This window comes from Solanum lycopersicum, chromosome 7 (assembly GCF_036512215.1).
Source record: "Solanum lycopersicum chromosome 7, SLM_r2.1".
In the NCBI taxonomy this organism is placed as follows: Eukaryota; Viridiplantae; Streptophyta; class Magnoliopsida; order Solanales; family Solanaceae; genus Solanum; species Solanum lycopersicum.
In genome coordinates this window covers 59,705,839-59,723,088 of record NC_090806.1, presented here as the reverse complement: position 1 = coordinate 59,723,088, position 17,250 = coordinate 59,705,839, and the positions used below count along the sequence as shown (strand labels likewise).

Here is a 17,250-nt window from a genome sequence, read left to right as displayed (position 1 = left end):
ATCGTGACACATGCTTTCAAAGCAAATAGTGATATCACACAAGGCCCCCACAGGGGCTAAACATCAAACACAATACAACCCCCCCCCCCCCCCTCTTAAGGGTGAAACAATAAAGTATACAATTTACAACATCTCAATAACATTCTACTATCTCATCCCATAGTCTAGTTCATAAGAATGATCAATTACTCAAACCAGTCTAGAAGAAGGATAAGTCAAACCTACTTCAAAGACTAAAATTCACCCGAACCACTCTATCAAAGTTTTTTTTTCTACCAAACAATCTCTAAAATGATCCCCCAACTATCAAGAATGTAAAGGATTCATCAAAGGGGTTCCAACGATGCCCATATAGTAAGGTTATAAATTGGTGTTAAAGTCGTCCAATAATCTTTTCGGAATAGGGAAGGATAAAATCAAAATATTATTTGAAAAACATTTTCTACAAGTAAAAAGAAATTCGCGGTTGAAAAACCCATTAAAATCGTGCAAGGAACGAGTTCCAAATCAAGAAATTATCCTTCTTTTCTTTTTCTAACTTTGGGGGGGGGGGGGGGGGGGGAACCCCAGAATCCACATTTGAAATGAGGTTAAAAATGAGAAATTTTGAAAAAACTGTTAAAATTAGTTTACCCATGATACATAGACATTAAATCCCGAAATCAAAGTAAGTCCATTCCAATTCGAACTTCAAATCAATTCTCGTTTTCTCTACTTTGAAGTTTAGAATCTCCACTTTGTAGAGAAAAATCATGAAATATGAAAGAGATATTATTCAAATAGAGTAAAATAGAGCTAGAGATATGTACCCAATGCTTATAAAACTAAAATGCATAAAGAATCACCCCAAATGAACCATTCTAGCTCCTAAAATGTCAAAAATACGAAATGGCCTCAAATATATAGATATTTAACTCTGTGATTTCGTCACTAAAACCCATTTTCCATCGCTACAAGTCAATATTTTCATCGTGAATAGGGTGCACCAACAATATTTAAAATATTTTTGTGACCATCGAAGCTCGCCATAAACCTATAAAAATGAACCAATAGTGTAAATTCATCATGAAACATATCAATGTAATTTTTAGATTTCAAAAAAATAATTTTTTGAGCGTATTACACCCCACCCACCCCCCAAACCCATTTAGATAAAAAATTTAACTTTTTGCCGAAATATCAAAATCACAGTCTAAGATCTCAGAGACTCTAACTGACCTTACTAGACCAAACTCGACATTCCGAACTTAATCAAATTGATAGAATCAAAATTCGACGCTTAGAGCACAAAATGTTGATCAGAGTCAACCATTTCAATATAATACAACCCAAAAGACTCAAATCCATCAAAATCAGGCCAATCACATCAGGGACCATACTAACTATTCCCACAACACATAATAACATTAAACATTGAGAGGACGGGCAAACTCATACTTTCACACATAAAACTAATTTATTAAGAAATGAGATTTTATACTACTTCACTCTAAATCAACACAAACTCTCTCTCCTAATTTTCCCCTCCATGTTTATTACCCAATTTCCTCTCCTCGTTCTCTCTCACACGATTTTCTTCAATTAAAGTTCATTGATTTTTAATTTTTCTTAATCTATTTTTATGGCTAAACATTTTTCAACCAAAAGTGTTGTCGATAGAAGTACAACACACCACCATTATTAGGCGGAATAAGAATCTTTTCTTTCCAGATAAGTTTTATTTTTGTTTGTTTAGCTTCAAAATTGGAAATATATTATGGCTCCAAAGCTTCGAAAGACCCATTGAGGGAGTCATATTCACAACAAGTTAACATCTTCAATTTGGGAGATTCTCTAACCGAAAATCATCACTATGAGTTATGTGATGATATAACATTTCGCCACGTTGACAGAACTTTTCTATACCTTGTCGGAGTATAAGATATCCTCAACTAAGTGAATCCACTAAGCTATGCTTAAAAAGCAATAAGGAATATTCTAAATAGTATTACCCTTTCTACCCACGTTGACTACATAATTTATGAGAACTTTGAGTTGTTAGAAATCGTCTACATATCGGTGCTTAGCACTACTCCCAATAATATAACTCAGCTTATATGTTTACAAACATTTCTTCTTCCCCAAACTTTGATTACTCAAAAGGTTTCTCTTAAAAGAGATAGTACTCAAAACTTCTCATGAGCTCATTTGGAAATCGATGTTTTCCCTCATTTTAAATGTAAAAACATTTACTCTTGGGAATACTTAGTACCCATATATACATTTTGAAAATGAACTCAACTCTTCCATCCTCATACTCAACTAGTCAAGTCTTAAAACAAGTTTTAAAAGATTGTAAACGACTTCTCAAATGACTAGAAAAAATTCTCAAGACTTTACTTTTAACTCTTACTTAAATTTGAATTATGAACTCAAGAGTTATGAGTCATGTTATGAAGGATCTTTTGATGTTTAGATGTAGTTTAGAGTATTTAGAATCATTAAGAGAGAAGAGATACATTTTAAAATGACTTAGACGGAGCAAATGACTGAAAAGGGTGGGGACAGGCAACCCTGGCACGAAGCACCAACCCCTGAACTTCCGAGGACTTAATTGTGGCGCACTGCTGGTGCACCGCGCCTTACCTTCTGGCGCATCAAGGGTGAGCCGCGCCAGCCCTTCCCCAGGTCAATCTGACAAAATTTTTCTTCTTGTTTTCTGATCCTAATTCGTCTAGAATTGAGTGATTCCCTCAAATTTTCTTTAGATTCAATTACCAAATACAAGTACGGCGATAACTTACTTAAAAACAACCCTCAAGCTAATAACATTTATCTCAAGAACTCATCATAAAGGATTTAAGATTAAAACTTCATGAAAACTCATCAAGAACTCAAATCATGCAACCTCCAGAATGATATTACGGATAAAAACACATGATTGGCATGTGGGTTAACAAACCCAACATTATGAGAACTTACATACCTCTAAGTGATAAACCCTTGGCAAAATTTCCTCAAAAGATCTCAAGAATCTTGACGAACGCCTTGAACCTCTTCTCTTTTCCTCTTAAACTTCAATCTGAAACTCTAAGCCTATTTAGGATTGTGAAAACTGACCCAAATTAGTTCATACCCCTAAAATATTTCTAAAAGCGTTTAAAGTTGTTGGGATAAAGAAAAATTCCAAGTTAGCTCTTTCTTTGGTGGGATGTTACAGATGAAATCGACAGAATTTCATTCCGACACTCGAAACTCTAAAAGTCTCAAAAAGTCACTTTCTTAATAACTTATCCTTTAAAACTCACAAACTTACCAAATTTTCAATTTTTAACTTAAAGTTCAAAACTATTTTTAACTTAAAGTTCAAAACTAACTTTTCAAATCCAATCTTAAGAAGACTTGGGTCGACATTCGGAGGGACAAAACGGTAAATTCATGACACTTCCCAAAATGATCGACCGGGTCATTACAATATTTATATCTTATTTTTAGATTAAAGAGGTTGTGTTCATCGAAAAATTTCGCTCCTGCATGAGATAAATCTATGAAATAGAAGGACACCTAATATTATGTGTCATCCATAGAATGGTGAAACATTTTTTTATAGAACTTATCTTGATTTTGTCAGTAAACAAAGAAATGTTCGTATGGATCTGTGTATAGATGGATTCACACCATTATTGATTTGTGTTACACCCTACTCCCTCCATTTCATAAAGAATAACTTGATTTGACTTGACATGGAGTTTAAGAGTATAAAGAAGACTTTTAAATCTTGTGGTCCTAAATAAAAGTTAGTTCAAATGTATAAAATTACCCGTTGATATTGTGGTCTTAAACATGCCACGTGGAAAGCTGAAATTAAAATGTTATAAAAAAAAGATCATTTTTTTAAACAGACTAAAAAAAAAATGAAATTATTTTTTTTAAACAGAGAGAATATTATTCTTGGTCCATGTAATATAAAAAGTTTGATTGATATTTAATCTACAGTTTGATTGATATTTAGTCTACAACCTTTGATCGATTAGTTAAAGATAATTCTGATTTAAAAGAGTGTTGAAATGTAACGATCCATATGATCATTTTTCATTTTCTACGTAATTTCTATGTTTTATCCTTTTCCATAGTTTTTGTATTGTATTTGTGACTCGAAGAGATGGGTGAGGGTGGATCCACGTGGGTTCCAAGGGATTCACTTGAATCTCCTCGATAAAAAATTACACGATATATATAACGTAATTTTTCTGTATATTTGTAGATTTATATATATATATATATATATTGAACCCCTTTAATTATAACCAGAAATTGATAGCGCAATAGCAAGTCCCCGTGAAATTAATTTTCACGTCACCAGTATGAATCCTTGTGACAGTTTTTTATTTTTTTAAGTTTCAGTTCTGTTTTTCATGTTTTTTTTAGTAAACGTTTTTTTAGTTTCCGTTCTGCTTTCATGTCTTTACATGACCAGTTCGAATCCTTGTGACAATTTTTTTTTAGTTTCAGTTCTGTTTTTCACGTTCTTTAAACCCAAAAAACTTCAAAGGTTCCATTTTAAAATGTTCATTTACATGTTAAAACATTTATTTTTCGAACCCCCTCTCGGGATGTTGAGTGAGTTTTTTACTTTTGAAGATTTTGACGTTATTAACTTTGACGAAAATCATAGGAAACGATCTCGAAATAAAAATTTTGACAGTTTCTCTTGGTCGGAAAAGTGATTTTTGAGTTGGTTGTACAATTGATTTGGGTTCAGAGGCATTTTGACAATTTCGCATTGAGTGTTTGCCTGATTTTTAATATAGAATCTAAACTCGTTCATCAATCAATTCTAAATTGCAACAAACCTGCCCTGTTTTCTCTTTTCCTCCCACAACTTGTTCATATTAAAATAAGAGAATAACAAAATACTAGAGAGTCTGGAGTCTAAATGCAAAAAAAAAACGACCAAAAATTTACAAGGGCAACAAAAATAAGTTTGAAATCAAAAGAATTAACATTTAAACGGTAGGATATATATACGGTATCTAAATTAAGGTATTAAGGTGCAGGACAGAATAATTACACCAGTCCTACGACTTGTAAGTCGTCATGCACCTTACTACCTTAATTTGGACATTGTCTACCCTACAGTTTAAATGTTATCCTTTCGGTTTCAAACTTATTTTTGTTGCCCTTTTGTGACTCCAAAATACTATATTGGGCGAGCAAACTGAAGGATTTGTTGGTCTTGTTGGAAGACAGTCATTTCACTTTCTTCTAACGTCACAAGCGCTTCCACTCCTCCATCGCGGTTTTGATTATCCAACAGAACAAAGAAGTTGCAGGGAGGAATTAAAAAGGCGACTCTTTGTGGCGTACCCCATCCAAAATCTATGCCATAGAAGGGGAAATTGCATAAACTGCTGCATCTATAGATATCAAAACCTTCTCTGTTATATACTTGTCCCACTTCTTTCATCAATTCAAATGATTCAAACACCAATTTGTTAGGATCAACGGTATTGAATCTGTTCCGGAGTTTTTCTTTCCCTTTCCTTAGTTCAGCAACGATCCTTGGTAGCTGCATATCTACTTCCTCTTCTATTGATGTGGAAATATAACCGGGAGCATTTCCAATAGTGTTGAGAGGTAATGGTGGACGCATGTTTGCAAATAGTGTGAACGTTGATGGTCGAAATGATGTATTATTCCTATTTGCAGCTGCTGATTTGTAAAGAAGTGCAGATACACTTTCAATCCTGCTAGGATTTCCTACTATTCCTGATCCTGAATCAACAATTTTTTCCTTGAGAGTATTCAATTTTGAAGCAGAGAAAAGATACCTGTTCAATTTTGTGAGCAGTGTTCAGCTACATAGCTATAACGTGTATTTAAATTTAATGAATAATATACCTTCTAGTCACGAAACGTTGTTGTACTAGTCCTTCCTCTGGTAAGCTGTTCACCCCTGATGTGCCAGCATCATGAATACGGGGTGGGAAAAAGGAGGCTCCATCGAATTGAGGATATGTTATTGCATGATTCGGGTCTTTAGCAATAGCAGCCCAGTCACTCATAAATTTGCCAGCACTATACCCATCGACAATCTTGTGAGAGAAGCAAAAGCTGACTGCTATTCCACCACAATCGAAATGAGTAAGTTGAGTCATTGCTAATCTACCATCAAAAGAATCACTACTTTTTCCAAAACACAATCCTTGTGGAAATACACAATTTTTACCACTCCTATCATTATCACATGAATTGATAACGTCAGACATACGACCATCGACACGAACATTCAAGAACTCAGCTCCCCTGTCATTGCAATCAACATAGGTATTGCCTTTTAACATCCCAGCAAAGGGATAGTAATATGTCAATGCTTTTGAGAGGGATTTCTGAAGAAGTTGAGATATGTTATTAGAAGGGATTGTTGGTTTAGGGTAGAACATAACTGACGAAGCATACTCATTATTAGCATAACAATCAAGCAATGATAGATTGTGACGTTTATGTGAAGGAGGAGTAGCAGAAGAGGGCTTTATTATCTTTTTCGACATCGATACAATTCGTGATATTGAACCCATCTCTATACTTTGATTTTCATTTTAGTAACCAAGTGTTGCAACTTATATACACAATGATCAGCCACGTTAGCTAGCTGGTTACAACTATACAACATGCATTACTGTATTTTATATATTAGTTATACATGTTTATTACACCCTTCTATCATTCATAAAATAATATATAACTATTCTCTCTATTCCAATTTATATGACACCTCTTATGTTTTGAGAGTCAAACAGTTAAGTTTGATCAGAAATTTGCTCATAGAATCTTTAAATTTTTTTAAAATTAAATTTTAATATTTGTAAACTACATAAAAAGTACTATTAATTGATAATTCAAAATATTTATAAGATCTATGAAAAAATTTACGATCAAAGATAGACTTGTTTGATTCTTGAAATCCGAAAGGTGACATAAAAATGAGACGGAGGTAGCATTAAACAACATCTTATAACTAATGATTAATTAATTACTCCCTCACTTTTTTTTTTGGCGTAATTTGATTATTCTACATCAAGTTTGAGAAACATTTTTTAAGATTTATAGTGTTAAACATATCGTAATATTTGTGTGACTATAAAACTTGTGATTTTAGATATGCAATGACATTTTTTTCTATGAAAAAAAACAAAAACTTAAAGTTAATTTATTTTTAAATGCAAGTTATCAAATATACACATAATGGTCCATGTTCTACATCAATAATGATTTTCTGAGGTAATAAATTAACGATAATAGTTTAATTGTCGCTAAATTATGTATTTTTAGCGGCAATTAACCTTCTTTGTATATATTCCTAAAACCTTTAGCTACAATGGATCTAATGACAGTTACCTAATGTTGGTTTTAACACTTTTTTATTAATGTGATTATTTATCACTGCCAAAAGTTGTTTTTATTGTAGTGGTTATTTTATCAGGCTGAGAGAATTAAATCGGAAAATATGAAGATAAACTTACACTACAACAAAAACACATTTTAGCGACATCGAATATATATATTAACAAATATTGCTAAAACTTTTATCCGCATTAGTTAATTATCATTTAATCTAATATTACTAAAGATTTTAGGGATATATATAAATATATGTATATATATATATACTAATCCCAGAAAACGTGCGAAGGAATACATAATTAATTAATGGAGTACTATATATTATCGTTGACCATATTGCATATTGCTTTGATAATAAACAGACACGATTTGTGCATATCACACAAATCTATAATCAAGTTATCAATTACACGCCTAATGGTCCGTGATTTGATTAGGCTGAGAGAATTAACTTGGAAATTATGAAGATAAACTTATGAATATTAATTAGTAGGCTCGTGCCTTAGCTTAAGCAGAAAGAAGTGGATACTTAGTGGGCAATCATCATTAACATCAAACGAGTATATCTAATTAACTTATATAGTTTGTACATAAATAACAAGTACTATGCTGCACATTTGTTATACTCCATATTAAATTATAAAAACATTAATATGAAAATGCTAAACGTTGATGATGTGAAGTCAATAAGAATCTTAAGGTTGACATTCAACTATCATACTTTGTTGCACTTTGAAGTTTCAGTAAAAGCCATAAATCACCAAGTTGTCAAAAGTTGTGCTCTATTTAAATGAGGGTATGTTTTTCGTCTTAGAATTTTTAGGAATCCTATATTTACATCATAAACACAATTTTTAGATGATTATCAAGCCTAGAATGCAGAGAAATCGTAGTTTTTCATCCTCATCTTTTTGTTTTAATCATTGTATAGATGTTATGATCAGAAGCTAAAAATCTTCTATATATAATGTATTATTAACTTGCAATAAATAACTCAGAAGAAACATTTAAAGCATATGATTAGATAACTCAATTAAATTGTTACATTACCATATAACTTAATCAGATAACTCAATCTATAATGTGAGGTTTTGAACACTCGTTAACAAAATGAAAGTTCAGATAACTAACCAACTAACTTATTAAAGAAATTTATCGTCCAACTGGAATTCATCCCAGGAAATGTACAAGCAATTCATAATTAATTAATACTATGTATTATCGTTGAATATAATGCATATTACTTTATTAATTGTCAGTGCATATTAGAGCTGTCAATATGGGCTAGCTCACCCTATCCGAGTTAACTCATATAAGCTTTGACATATTACCGGTCAGACAGAACTAACCCATTTTTGGCGTGAGCAAAAAAATGATTGGTCCAACCCACAAGTACATGGGTTACATACTTGTCGGGTCAGCCCACTTTTTTTAATTTTTTTTATGTAATTATTAAATTAAATAATAAATTATAAAATTACATGATGTTAGAGTTACTGCTTGTTAATCAAATTGACAAATAAAATTATTTTTATGATATTTATTAAGTTTTTTTTCAAGTAAAAGAATAAATATCTAAATAGAAATATTAATCTAATTTTTTTAAGATTGGACTCTCTTTAATTTTAAATTTTAAAATTATATTAAATTTTTAATTAATTTTTATTGGTCCACGGGCTGACCCACTTATATTTCTCAAACCTCACGAATTAACAGACTTATTCAGGCCGAGTTAAAAAAATTCTTTTCTTAAATGAACTCCAAAAATCTTAGCCCAATCCTATTGAATTCCGGGTTAGGTCAAATCTACCCCACGGACTTAGCCCATATTGACGGCTCTAGCGCATATCCTAGAGATTTTTCGGATTAAACAGATCCTATATGCAAACATGTTTAGTCATTTAAACAAATGTAAGGGATAAACCATTTAAAAAGAAATAATTAATGTATTGATTGATTAATAACTCTTTTTAATTGTATATTCTTTCTTATACAATGACAACGTGTTTCTACGTGGTAGTATTTCATAAAAATAAACAATAAATTTGAATAACAGAAAAAGAAGACCTACATAATTACTCCTTTTAAAAAGTTATATTTTACTAAATTAATGAGAGAAATGATTAGAAATGAATAATCATTGGGCTGAAGTGCAAACCAATACTAGTTGTGACAAACACATTTCAACTTTTAATAATGATTTTTTAATTTTATTAACACGAAAAGAAAATCTCAAATATTTCTTCAACCATGTAATGCCAATTAGTGGGCATGCACTCACATATATCATTTCTCATTTTCCTTGCAGGAGCCAGAAAATTGCCTGATTTTGTGGAGCAAAACAATGTCGATAATGGCCGTTATGAATGCAAGTTGTTAAATACTTTCTTAAATATTATTTCTGACCAGTGTTGATATTTTTTTTATTTTTTTGTAAAGTTTGTCTAGTATAAATATTTTTTGTCTTCATTAAATATTTAACAAATTCTAATTAGGGATGAACATGATCGATATGGTAGATATAGAATAAGTAATCGATATTTGATTAGTAGTCTATCTAGATTGAATGTCTTTTTATCTAGTTAATTAATGAAGGGAATTTCTTGTACTTTATTTTAAGTATCTCTATATTTATTAATAACAATTTATCCAAAAAAGAAGATGCAACAAGGTCATATTCTCCAGATTCTTCTATAAATCGGGTAGGGTGAACATGATCGAATTGGTTCTAATTTTTCAAATATCAAATAAAATCATTGTAGTTGAATTTTTAATTTTATAAATTAAACCAAACTAATAAAATTCAGGTTTGTTTTGGATTCTTCAACTTGTGGTTTTTTCAGGTTGATTCAGATTTTTCAAATATCAAACCAAACTATTTGTGTCGAATTTTTTAATTTATAAATCAAACCAAACTATTAAACCTTGGTTTTTTTTGAAGTCTTCTTACAAAAATAACACAAAATATGAGATGAGTAATGACACTTGAGTATTCAACCAAAAATACTAATGAATTAGTATAAATAAATATTGCAAATTAATAAATTATAATGAAAATTGAAAATGGTCATAATTTAAAAGTACTAAATCATGCTAATTCTAATAAGTATCAATTACACGATTATACATTAAAGAAAAAAAAATAAAACTAGGTTATATATTTTAAATGTCTAAATCAATGTAAAAATAAAGAATAAATATTCAACATTATTGTCATTCTAATAAGTGTGAAATTAATTTTTTGTGAGTATTTTATTAGAGTTACTAATACGTAAACTTTAAAAATTTCTTCAAATATAACTTATGAAAAAATAAAAGAAATATTTTGAAAAAATATCTAAATACTTTCATGTATAAAATAAATTTTAAAAATTATATATATAATGTCAAGTTGATTTGGTTTTTAGTTGACTTTTTCTAATTAAAATCAAACCAACCAAAGTATGGTTGATTAGATTTTATACACCCCAAAAACAAGATAGCTATACTAAAAAAGAAAATTTATTAGTATGATACAATTGAGATTTTTTTTTAATAAAAAATGAAAAAATGGAAGTCATAATTATTTATTATATGAATATATATAAGTCAAAGTGGAACAAATGTGGTTACCCACTACCAGTACCACATTTCTTTTTTAAAATATCCAAACCACACCGAATTAATTTGGTGTGGTAATAATATATGTGTTTACTTTATGGTCATTTAAAAATGAATCGAAATTGATAATTTGAATCAATTTTTTATTGATTTATCAGTATTGGGTTATTGGTTAATTAATTCTGATAAAATTTTTGATTTTCTTTGTTATTGGGTTATCAGTTTTCAATGGTTTGAGGTTTTTTCTTAAAAGGGTAACCGATAGTAAATTAAATAATTATATTATATCATTTTTTATATATAAACTCATTGACTTAGAGTTCGATTTTCTACTTTTATTTCTGATTGTCTCAAACACTTGGTTGTTCTACAATGTAAAAGTGTTTGCTTTTGAGCAAACTGTAACTTGTGAACTCATGTGCATGGTTCGTTTGATATGTCACTTTGTCTCTAAGTGATTTTTAATGCCTTTTTTTGTCAAATCTTAATGGTTAAACCGATAAACAAATAACTTATAAGGCAATGTCTTAATGGTTCTATAACAGTTTAGCATTTCTACAAACCGATAACCAAATAAGCCAAAATTATAAATTTCAAAATCGAATCGAACCGACCAATACTACACAGTCCTAGTCTACTTGTACATATTCAAAGTTGGAGGACAAAGATTGAAGTTGAAACCAAGTAAAAGAATTATCTGTATTATGCCAAATATAAACATAGGGATTATTATTTTTTCCACTCTGTCTTGAATAGGAGTTGGTATATATAAATTCATTCTCAACCTTTCTCTACACATCATACAAACCAAAGTTTGAGAGTGCATTTTCAATCCAACAAAATGGTTACTCCAAAGTCACACATTGTGTCCATGTCCAAGAAGATTATTAAGCCTTCTTCTCCCACTCCATCTTCACTTAGGCATCACAATCTCTCTTTCTTGGATCAAATTAATAGTCCTTTACATAATCCACTAGCTTTCTTCTATCCTAAACCCAAAAACTCATCGTATGACATAAACCACATATCCACACTTCTTCAAAATTCCCTTGCAAATCTATTAACCTCCTATTATCCATTTGCTGGAACTTATAACGATAACATCTTTATCGATTGTAACGATGTAGGAGCTGAGTTTTTTGATGTTCAACTCGATATCCCCATGTCTGAAATTCTCGACCATCCTTATTACAATGATGATATTAATTTAGTGTATCCACAAGGATGTCCTTGGAACATATATGACGGAACTTTGGTAGTCGCTCAGCTAACACATTTTGATTGTGGTGGAATAGCAGTCAGTGTATGCATCTCACATAAGGTCGCGGATGCATATAGTGTAATCAAATTCATAACGGATTGGGCTTATTTAACTCGTGATTCGAGTCATGCAAAACCGTCTGTTCTATTTGATGGAACTTCTTTTTTCCCACCAGTAACTGATACTTCAACTTTACCTGATTTTGATGCTGGAAATGACAGAAATTGTGTGACTAGAATGTTTCATTTCTCGTCGTCTGGTTTAGACAAGCTAAAAACCATAGCTGCTGCAGAATCAGGCGTTGAAAATCCGTCTCGTGTTGAAGTTGCTACAGCACTCATACATAAACATGCCATGATTGCTTCAGGTTCATTTAAACCATCTTTACTCTGCCACATCATGGGTCTTCGCCCACCGTTGCCTTTAAACAGCATCGGAAATGCTTGTAGTTTCTTTCTTACGTCAACACAAACAGAAGATGAAATGGAACTGTCTAATTCAGTAGCTGTACTAAGAAAATCTAAGGATCAACTTCGTGAAAAAATGAAAAATGCGACTCAAAGTGACATATTTTTTAAAGTTGTTGAAATAACGAAACAGGGTGCAGAGTTAGTGGAAAAGGTAAACAAGGCGGATGTGTATAAATGTAGCAGTTTGTGTAATTTCGGATTATACGATATGGATTTTGGATGGGGGAAGACAATAAGAGTGAGCTCGGTGAGTCGTGCAGTGAAGAATCAGATATTTTTCATGGATAGTCCAACAGGAAATGGGATGGATGTACTCATAAGTTTGGATGAAAAAGAGATGGAAATATTTCAAAGTGACAAAGTCATACTTGAATATGCTTCACCAGTTGTGAAAATGTAGTTGAGTACATGTTCAATTCTATTTAATTCTGTTGTCTTTCTTTTTCATAAAAGTTCATCAACTTTGTTTGTTTATTTGACATGTACTACTTCATGTGATTTCTCACAACAATTTCAACTCATATTTATAAAAGCGCGCAATTCACATTTATTCATTATGAAATAAAAATAATGTTATAGTTGCAATATAATTTGCTACAAGGAACATTTTTGAATTTTCATTTGGTTCGGAGACAATAACCAGAATTCTCATATTTTCCTCCCCATCTGTAATATTCTTCTTCATTTATAGGAATTTGAAGTTCCAAGTCATGTTCATCGAATGGCTTGAAGATTAAGTCGAGTTGCTCATCGTGCACTTTGTCAAGAGTTGATGGATTCCACTGAAAATGAAAGAAAATATTTTTTTTTTGTAAATGCATCAACTACTTATGATCAGTTTCAGTATTGAAAAAATATTACTTTTAGTCTGAAGGACTTTATAGTTATTCTAAATTCTTGATTGGTTAATAAAACGATCTGTCTAACCAACACTTGAAGGAACATACATACCTTTGGAGACTCATCCTTGTCAATGATGGCAGCCCTTATTCCCTTTAAAAATAAAATTAAACAATTTTAAATGAGAAATCACAAATCAAGTGTACCTCTTTGTGAATATGTTTGCTTAAAAATAAATTACCTCATAGAAATCATGAGATATTATGGTTAATGTGTTTATCATAATCCTAAATTCTCTCCTCAAACATTCAGATAAAGTTTGTATCCTCCCTTCTCGTATCTGGAAAAAATAATACTCCATTGAGAAAAAGCAAAGATCCTTTATCTTTTGGAGGTCAATAGATATATATATTCATATATTGTTTGTTCTAGTTACCGATCTCAGTGTTATTTTCAATCCAATTGGAGATGCTTTCTTTATACTTTTAAGCACTGGCATAATCCAGCCGTTTCCTTTTTTGCCTGCTTCAGCTTCCTGAAAATTAAAGTTGTATCAATTATATGAAATTTCATTTCATGTATATGTAATAGTATAATCAATTCATACAAATGAATCCAAGATCTCCTCTACTGTTTCCCTAGAGAAACAATCATCGATTATGGACAACCTACAATTGATTTATACATGAAAAATGCATCAGTGTGACTACATATTAATATCCTCCATACAATAATTCAATTTATATGATACATTACTTGCTCAAGACACTTGTTTCATCTATTTAAACATTAGTAGAGAACTCATCGATGAGAGATCTAATAGTATCCTCTTGATCAGCGTTGTTTATGCTCAGTAAACTCTTCTCTAACTCAAATAATTTGTGTGAAGGTACAAGATGAGTTGCTAATCCAGGAGCAACCACTTCTTTACCCTTCAATTTCGCTCCTATTAAGCCCAAATATTCCCCTACATACATACATACATTTAACAATATAATACACCTATTAAATTTTTAAAAATACATGCTCCATCTTACTTACCAAGTCGACCTGAAAGGCGTGAGAGTATGTATGATAAGCCACAGTCTGGGTGGCATCCTAGGTTTGCTTCGGGAGTGGAACAAAACTGCAATTATATTGTACTCAATCAATTAGAATAAAGTTAAGATTTGTTATATTCTAGGTGTTTTGATGACCCTCACAAATGAGGGGACCAGGTCCGTGTCAGAGTGCTCTCGTCCAGATACAAATGGGGTACAACCGTAAAAGCTGACATGTTAGGTGGTAGGTGAAAAGCACAACGTCCTACACCAATAAGAAGAGAGGACGAGATTGTACATTTCAGTTTCTCACAAATGCAGGGACCTGGTCCTTGACAGAGTTCTCTGCATCTGATAAATAATGGTGTACAACTGTAAAGCTGTCTTGTTAGTGGTAGGTGAGGCGCCAACGCACTGAACCAATCAGAATGGAGAAGGTTATTTGTCCAATGGTTAATAACTCTTTATGGTTGATACTTTCAACCAGATAAACAACATATTAAGTTCAATCATTTAAGAAGAGAGAGAGCAGCAAGTATTTGTCAAGAGCTCAAGCATCAAAGAACGCACCGAGGGACCTGGTCCCGAAAAGTCTGCGCACGAGAAAAGGACGAAAAGATAGATATTAAAAAGCTGCCAACTCTGAGGGGTTGATGCACAACTTTTCATGACAGCAGGCTCTCAGCCAATAGCCTCGTCCCAAGGGTTTGTATCCATTGAATATAGTCTCTTCTCCAACAACACAAACATAAGTTTTGGGGAACTAAGTTTTGGATTTCAGAAAATCCAAAAGCTCAAAAAGCAAAGGTCATCTTCAAGAAGTATCATCGTAAGAGCAACAGGGACCGGATAGAGCTGGAAGCTATGTAGTTGTCTTAGGATTATATCTTCCGTTCTTACATTGTAAATATGTTCCTAATTTATAAAGGATTCAGATATTTTATTCGAATTTGTAAAAATCGAAAGCAGTTAGGGTTAACTGATTTAGTGGGCAACATTGTTTTGTTGCTTAGTCAAATTCTAAGTCATCTAGAGTTAGGTGATTTAGTGGGCAGTGTGGTATCCGCTTCGCAAAGTCTAAGTTATCTAGGGGTGGTAGATTAGTGGGCGATGTTTTATCCGCTTAGGCTCTTCAAGTAATAGGTAAATTACTTGACCGTGAGATTAATAACTTTTTCTCACATTGGTGTAATCGGGTTTCATTTTTGCTTGAGAAGATTAGTGAAGACAGTTGAAAATCCTATGCAACAGGTTGTGGCTTTACTCCCTTGAGTAAGGAGGTTTCCACGTAAATCTTTGTGCAAATTTTAATTACAACCATTTATTTTCTGCATTTGTTTCAACTATTGTTCTTGCTGAGTCAAGGGACCTGGTCCGTTGACGTATAATAGATCCTGACCACTGTCTCTGTTTATATTCTGTTCTTATTGTATCAAGGGACCTGGTCCATTGACTGTTAATGGACGCACCTATTCCAACAAGATTTATTCTCTCTAGTCCATCATTATTGAAATTTTGAGCTCTTTTTCGGTAACAAATACTAACTACTTTTTCATTGACAACGGAGAACTTCATTGGAACCATCAAGGATAGACTTCCACCCACTGATAATCCATGGACAAGAGCGATATGCGGTTTCTTGTAAGTATGAATGTGATAGCAAAGCCAATAAATACTATAAACATCTTTAAGACAAAAATTCCCTTCAAAGACGATACATTTACTCATGAGTAAAAAATAAAATGTTGAACAAGTAAAAATAAACTGAGTGACTAATTATATATATATATATATATATATATATATATATATATATATATATATATATATATATATATATATATATATATATATATATATATATATATAATAGTTATTTGTGTTTCGTCCATCATATATCCTTGACAAGTCCCCACCAGCAGCGGATATATATATATATATATATATATAATAGTTATTTGTGTTTCGTCCATCATATATCCTTGACAAGTCCCCACCAGCAGCGGATATAAGGCCAGCTCCCTATTTGCAAATCGATTGAAATTGTTAACAATGAAATGAAAAAACTTATCCACACGGGTGCAATGACCGAGTCAGAAATTTCTTAAAGGGTGTCCAAAAATAGCAACTTGTTATGTGAAGGGTGTCCAAAATAGAATATATAATCATTTCGTATATTATTTTATTTGTCTGGCAGAGTATTAAGAAGCCAAAGTCCCTGTATCTCATCATCAAACTTTACACCCATTCCGGACAGCTGGTCAAGAACACCCTGAAAATCATTAATATGATCAGAAACAGGAGAGCCCTCTTTATACCTGATATTCATTAATTGTTTCAATAGGAACAACTTGTTATTTCCAGTCTTCGAAGCATAAAGTGTCTCGAGCTTGTCCCACAAACTTTTGGCATGTATCTCATTCACAATATGATTTCTAACATTATCTTCAACCCATTGTCTAATATAGCCACAAACCTGCAGATGCTCAAATTCTCATTCTTCATCATTAAAAGACTGAGGCTTATTAGAAGCAAACACAGGTAAATTCATCTTCTTCACAAATAGAAGATCTTTCATCTTGCCTTTCCAAATATGATAGTTACTACCATTTAAACACACCATTTTGCTCATATTTGCCTCCATCATTCAAAACGA

The 17,250-nt window shown here is 31.9% G+C and overlaps 2 protein-coding genes and 1 pseudogene across 2 annotated transcripts; 1 reads left to right on the top strand and 2 right to left on the bottom strand.

The window, feature by feature from the left end:
* Positions 1-4,974: 4,974 nt before the first annotated feature.
* Positions 4,975-6,570, bottom strand: LOC101245379 (acylsugar acyltransferase 3-like). The gene is made up of 2 exons (XM_004243841.5): positions 5,881-6,570; positions 4,975-5,810 (listed from the first exon to the last, which is right to left on the bottom strand). Exons 1-2 carry the CDS (start codon positions 6,555-6,557, stop codon positions 5,180-5,182), a joined length of 1,308 nt encoding a protein of 435 aa, XP_004243889.3. The 5' UTR covers positions 6,558-6,570; the 3' UTR covers positions 4,975-5,179.
* A 5,206-nt stretch (positions 6,571-11,776) lies between these two features.
* On the bottom strand, positions 11,777-16,923 carry LOC101245967 (3-hydroxyisobutyryl-CoA hydrolase-like protein 5; annotated as a pseudogene).
* Positions 11,825-13,114, top strand: LOC101245674 (acylsugar acyltransferase 3-like). Its single transcript, XM_004243842.5, has one exon. It carries the CDS (start codon positions 11,825-11,827, stop codon positions 13,112-13,114), a length of 1,290 nt encoding a protein of 429 aa, XP_004243890.2.
* Positions 16,924-17,250: the final 327 nt, after the last annotated feature.

What these genes read in the sequence shown, in the direction of transcription:
- LOC101245379 (XM_004243841.5), bottom strand. Translation starts at nt 6,557, where the DNA reads ATGGGTTCAATATCACGAATTGTATCGATGTCGAAAAAGATAATAAAG. An exon ending in CAACGTTTCGTGACTAGAAG is followed by an intron (nt 5,811 to 5,880) that starts GTATATTATTCA and finishes AAAATTGAACAG; the next exon opens with GTATCTTTTCTCTGCTTCAA.
- LOC101245674 (XM_004243842.5), top strand. Translation starts at nt 11,825, where the DNA reads ATGGTTACTCCAAAGTCACACATTGTGTCCATGTCCAAGAAGATTATT.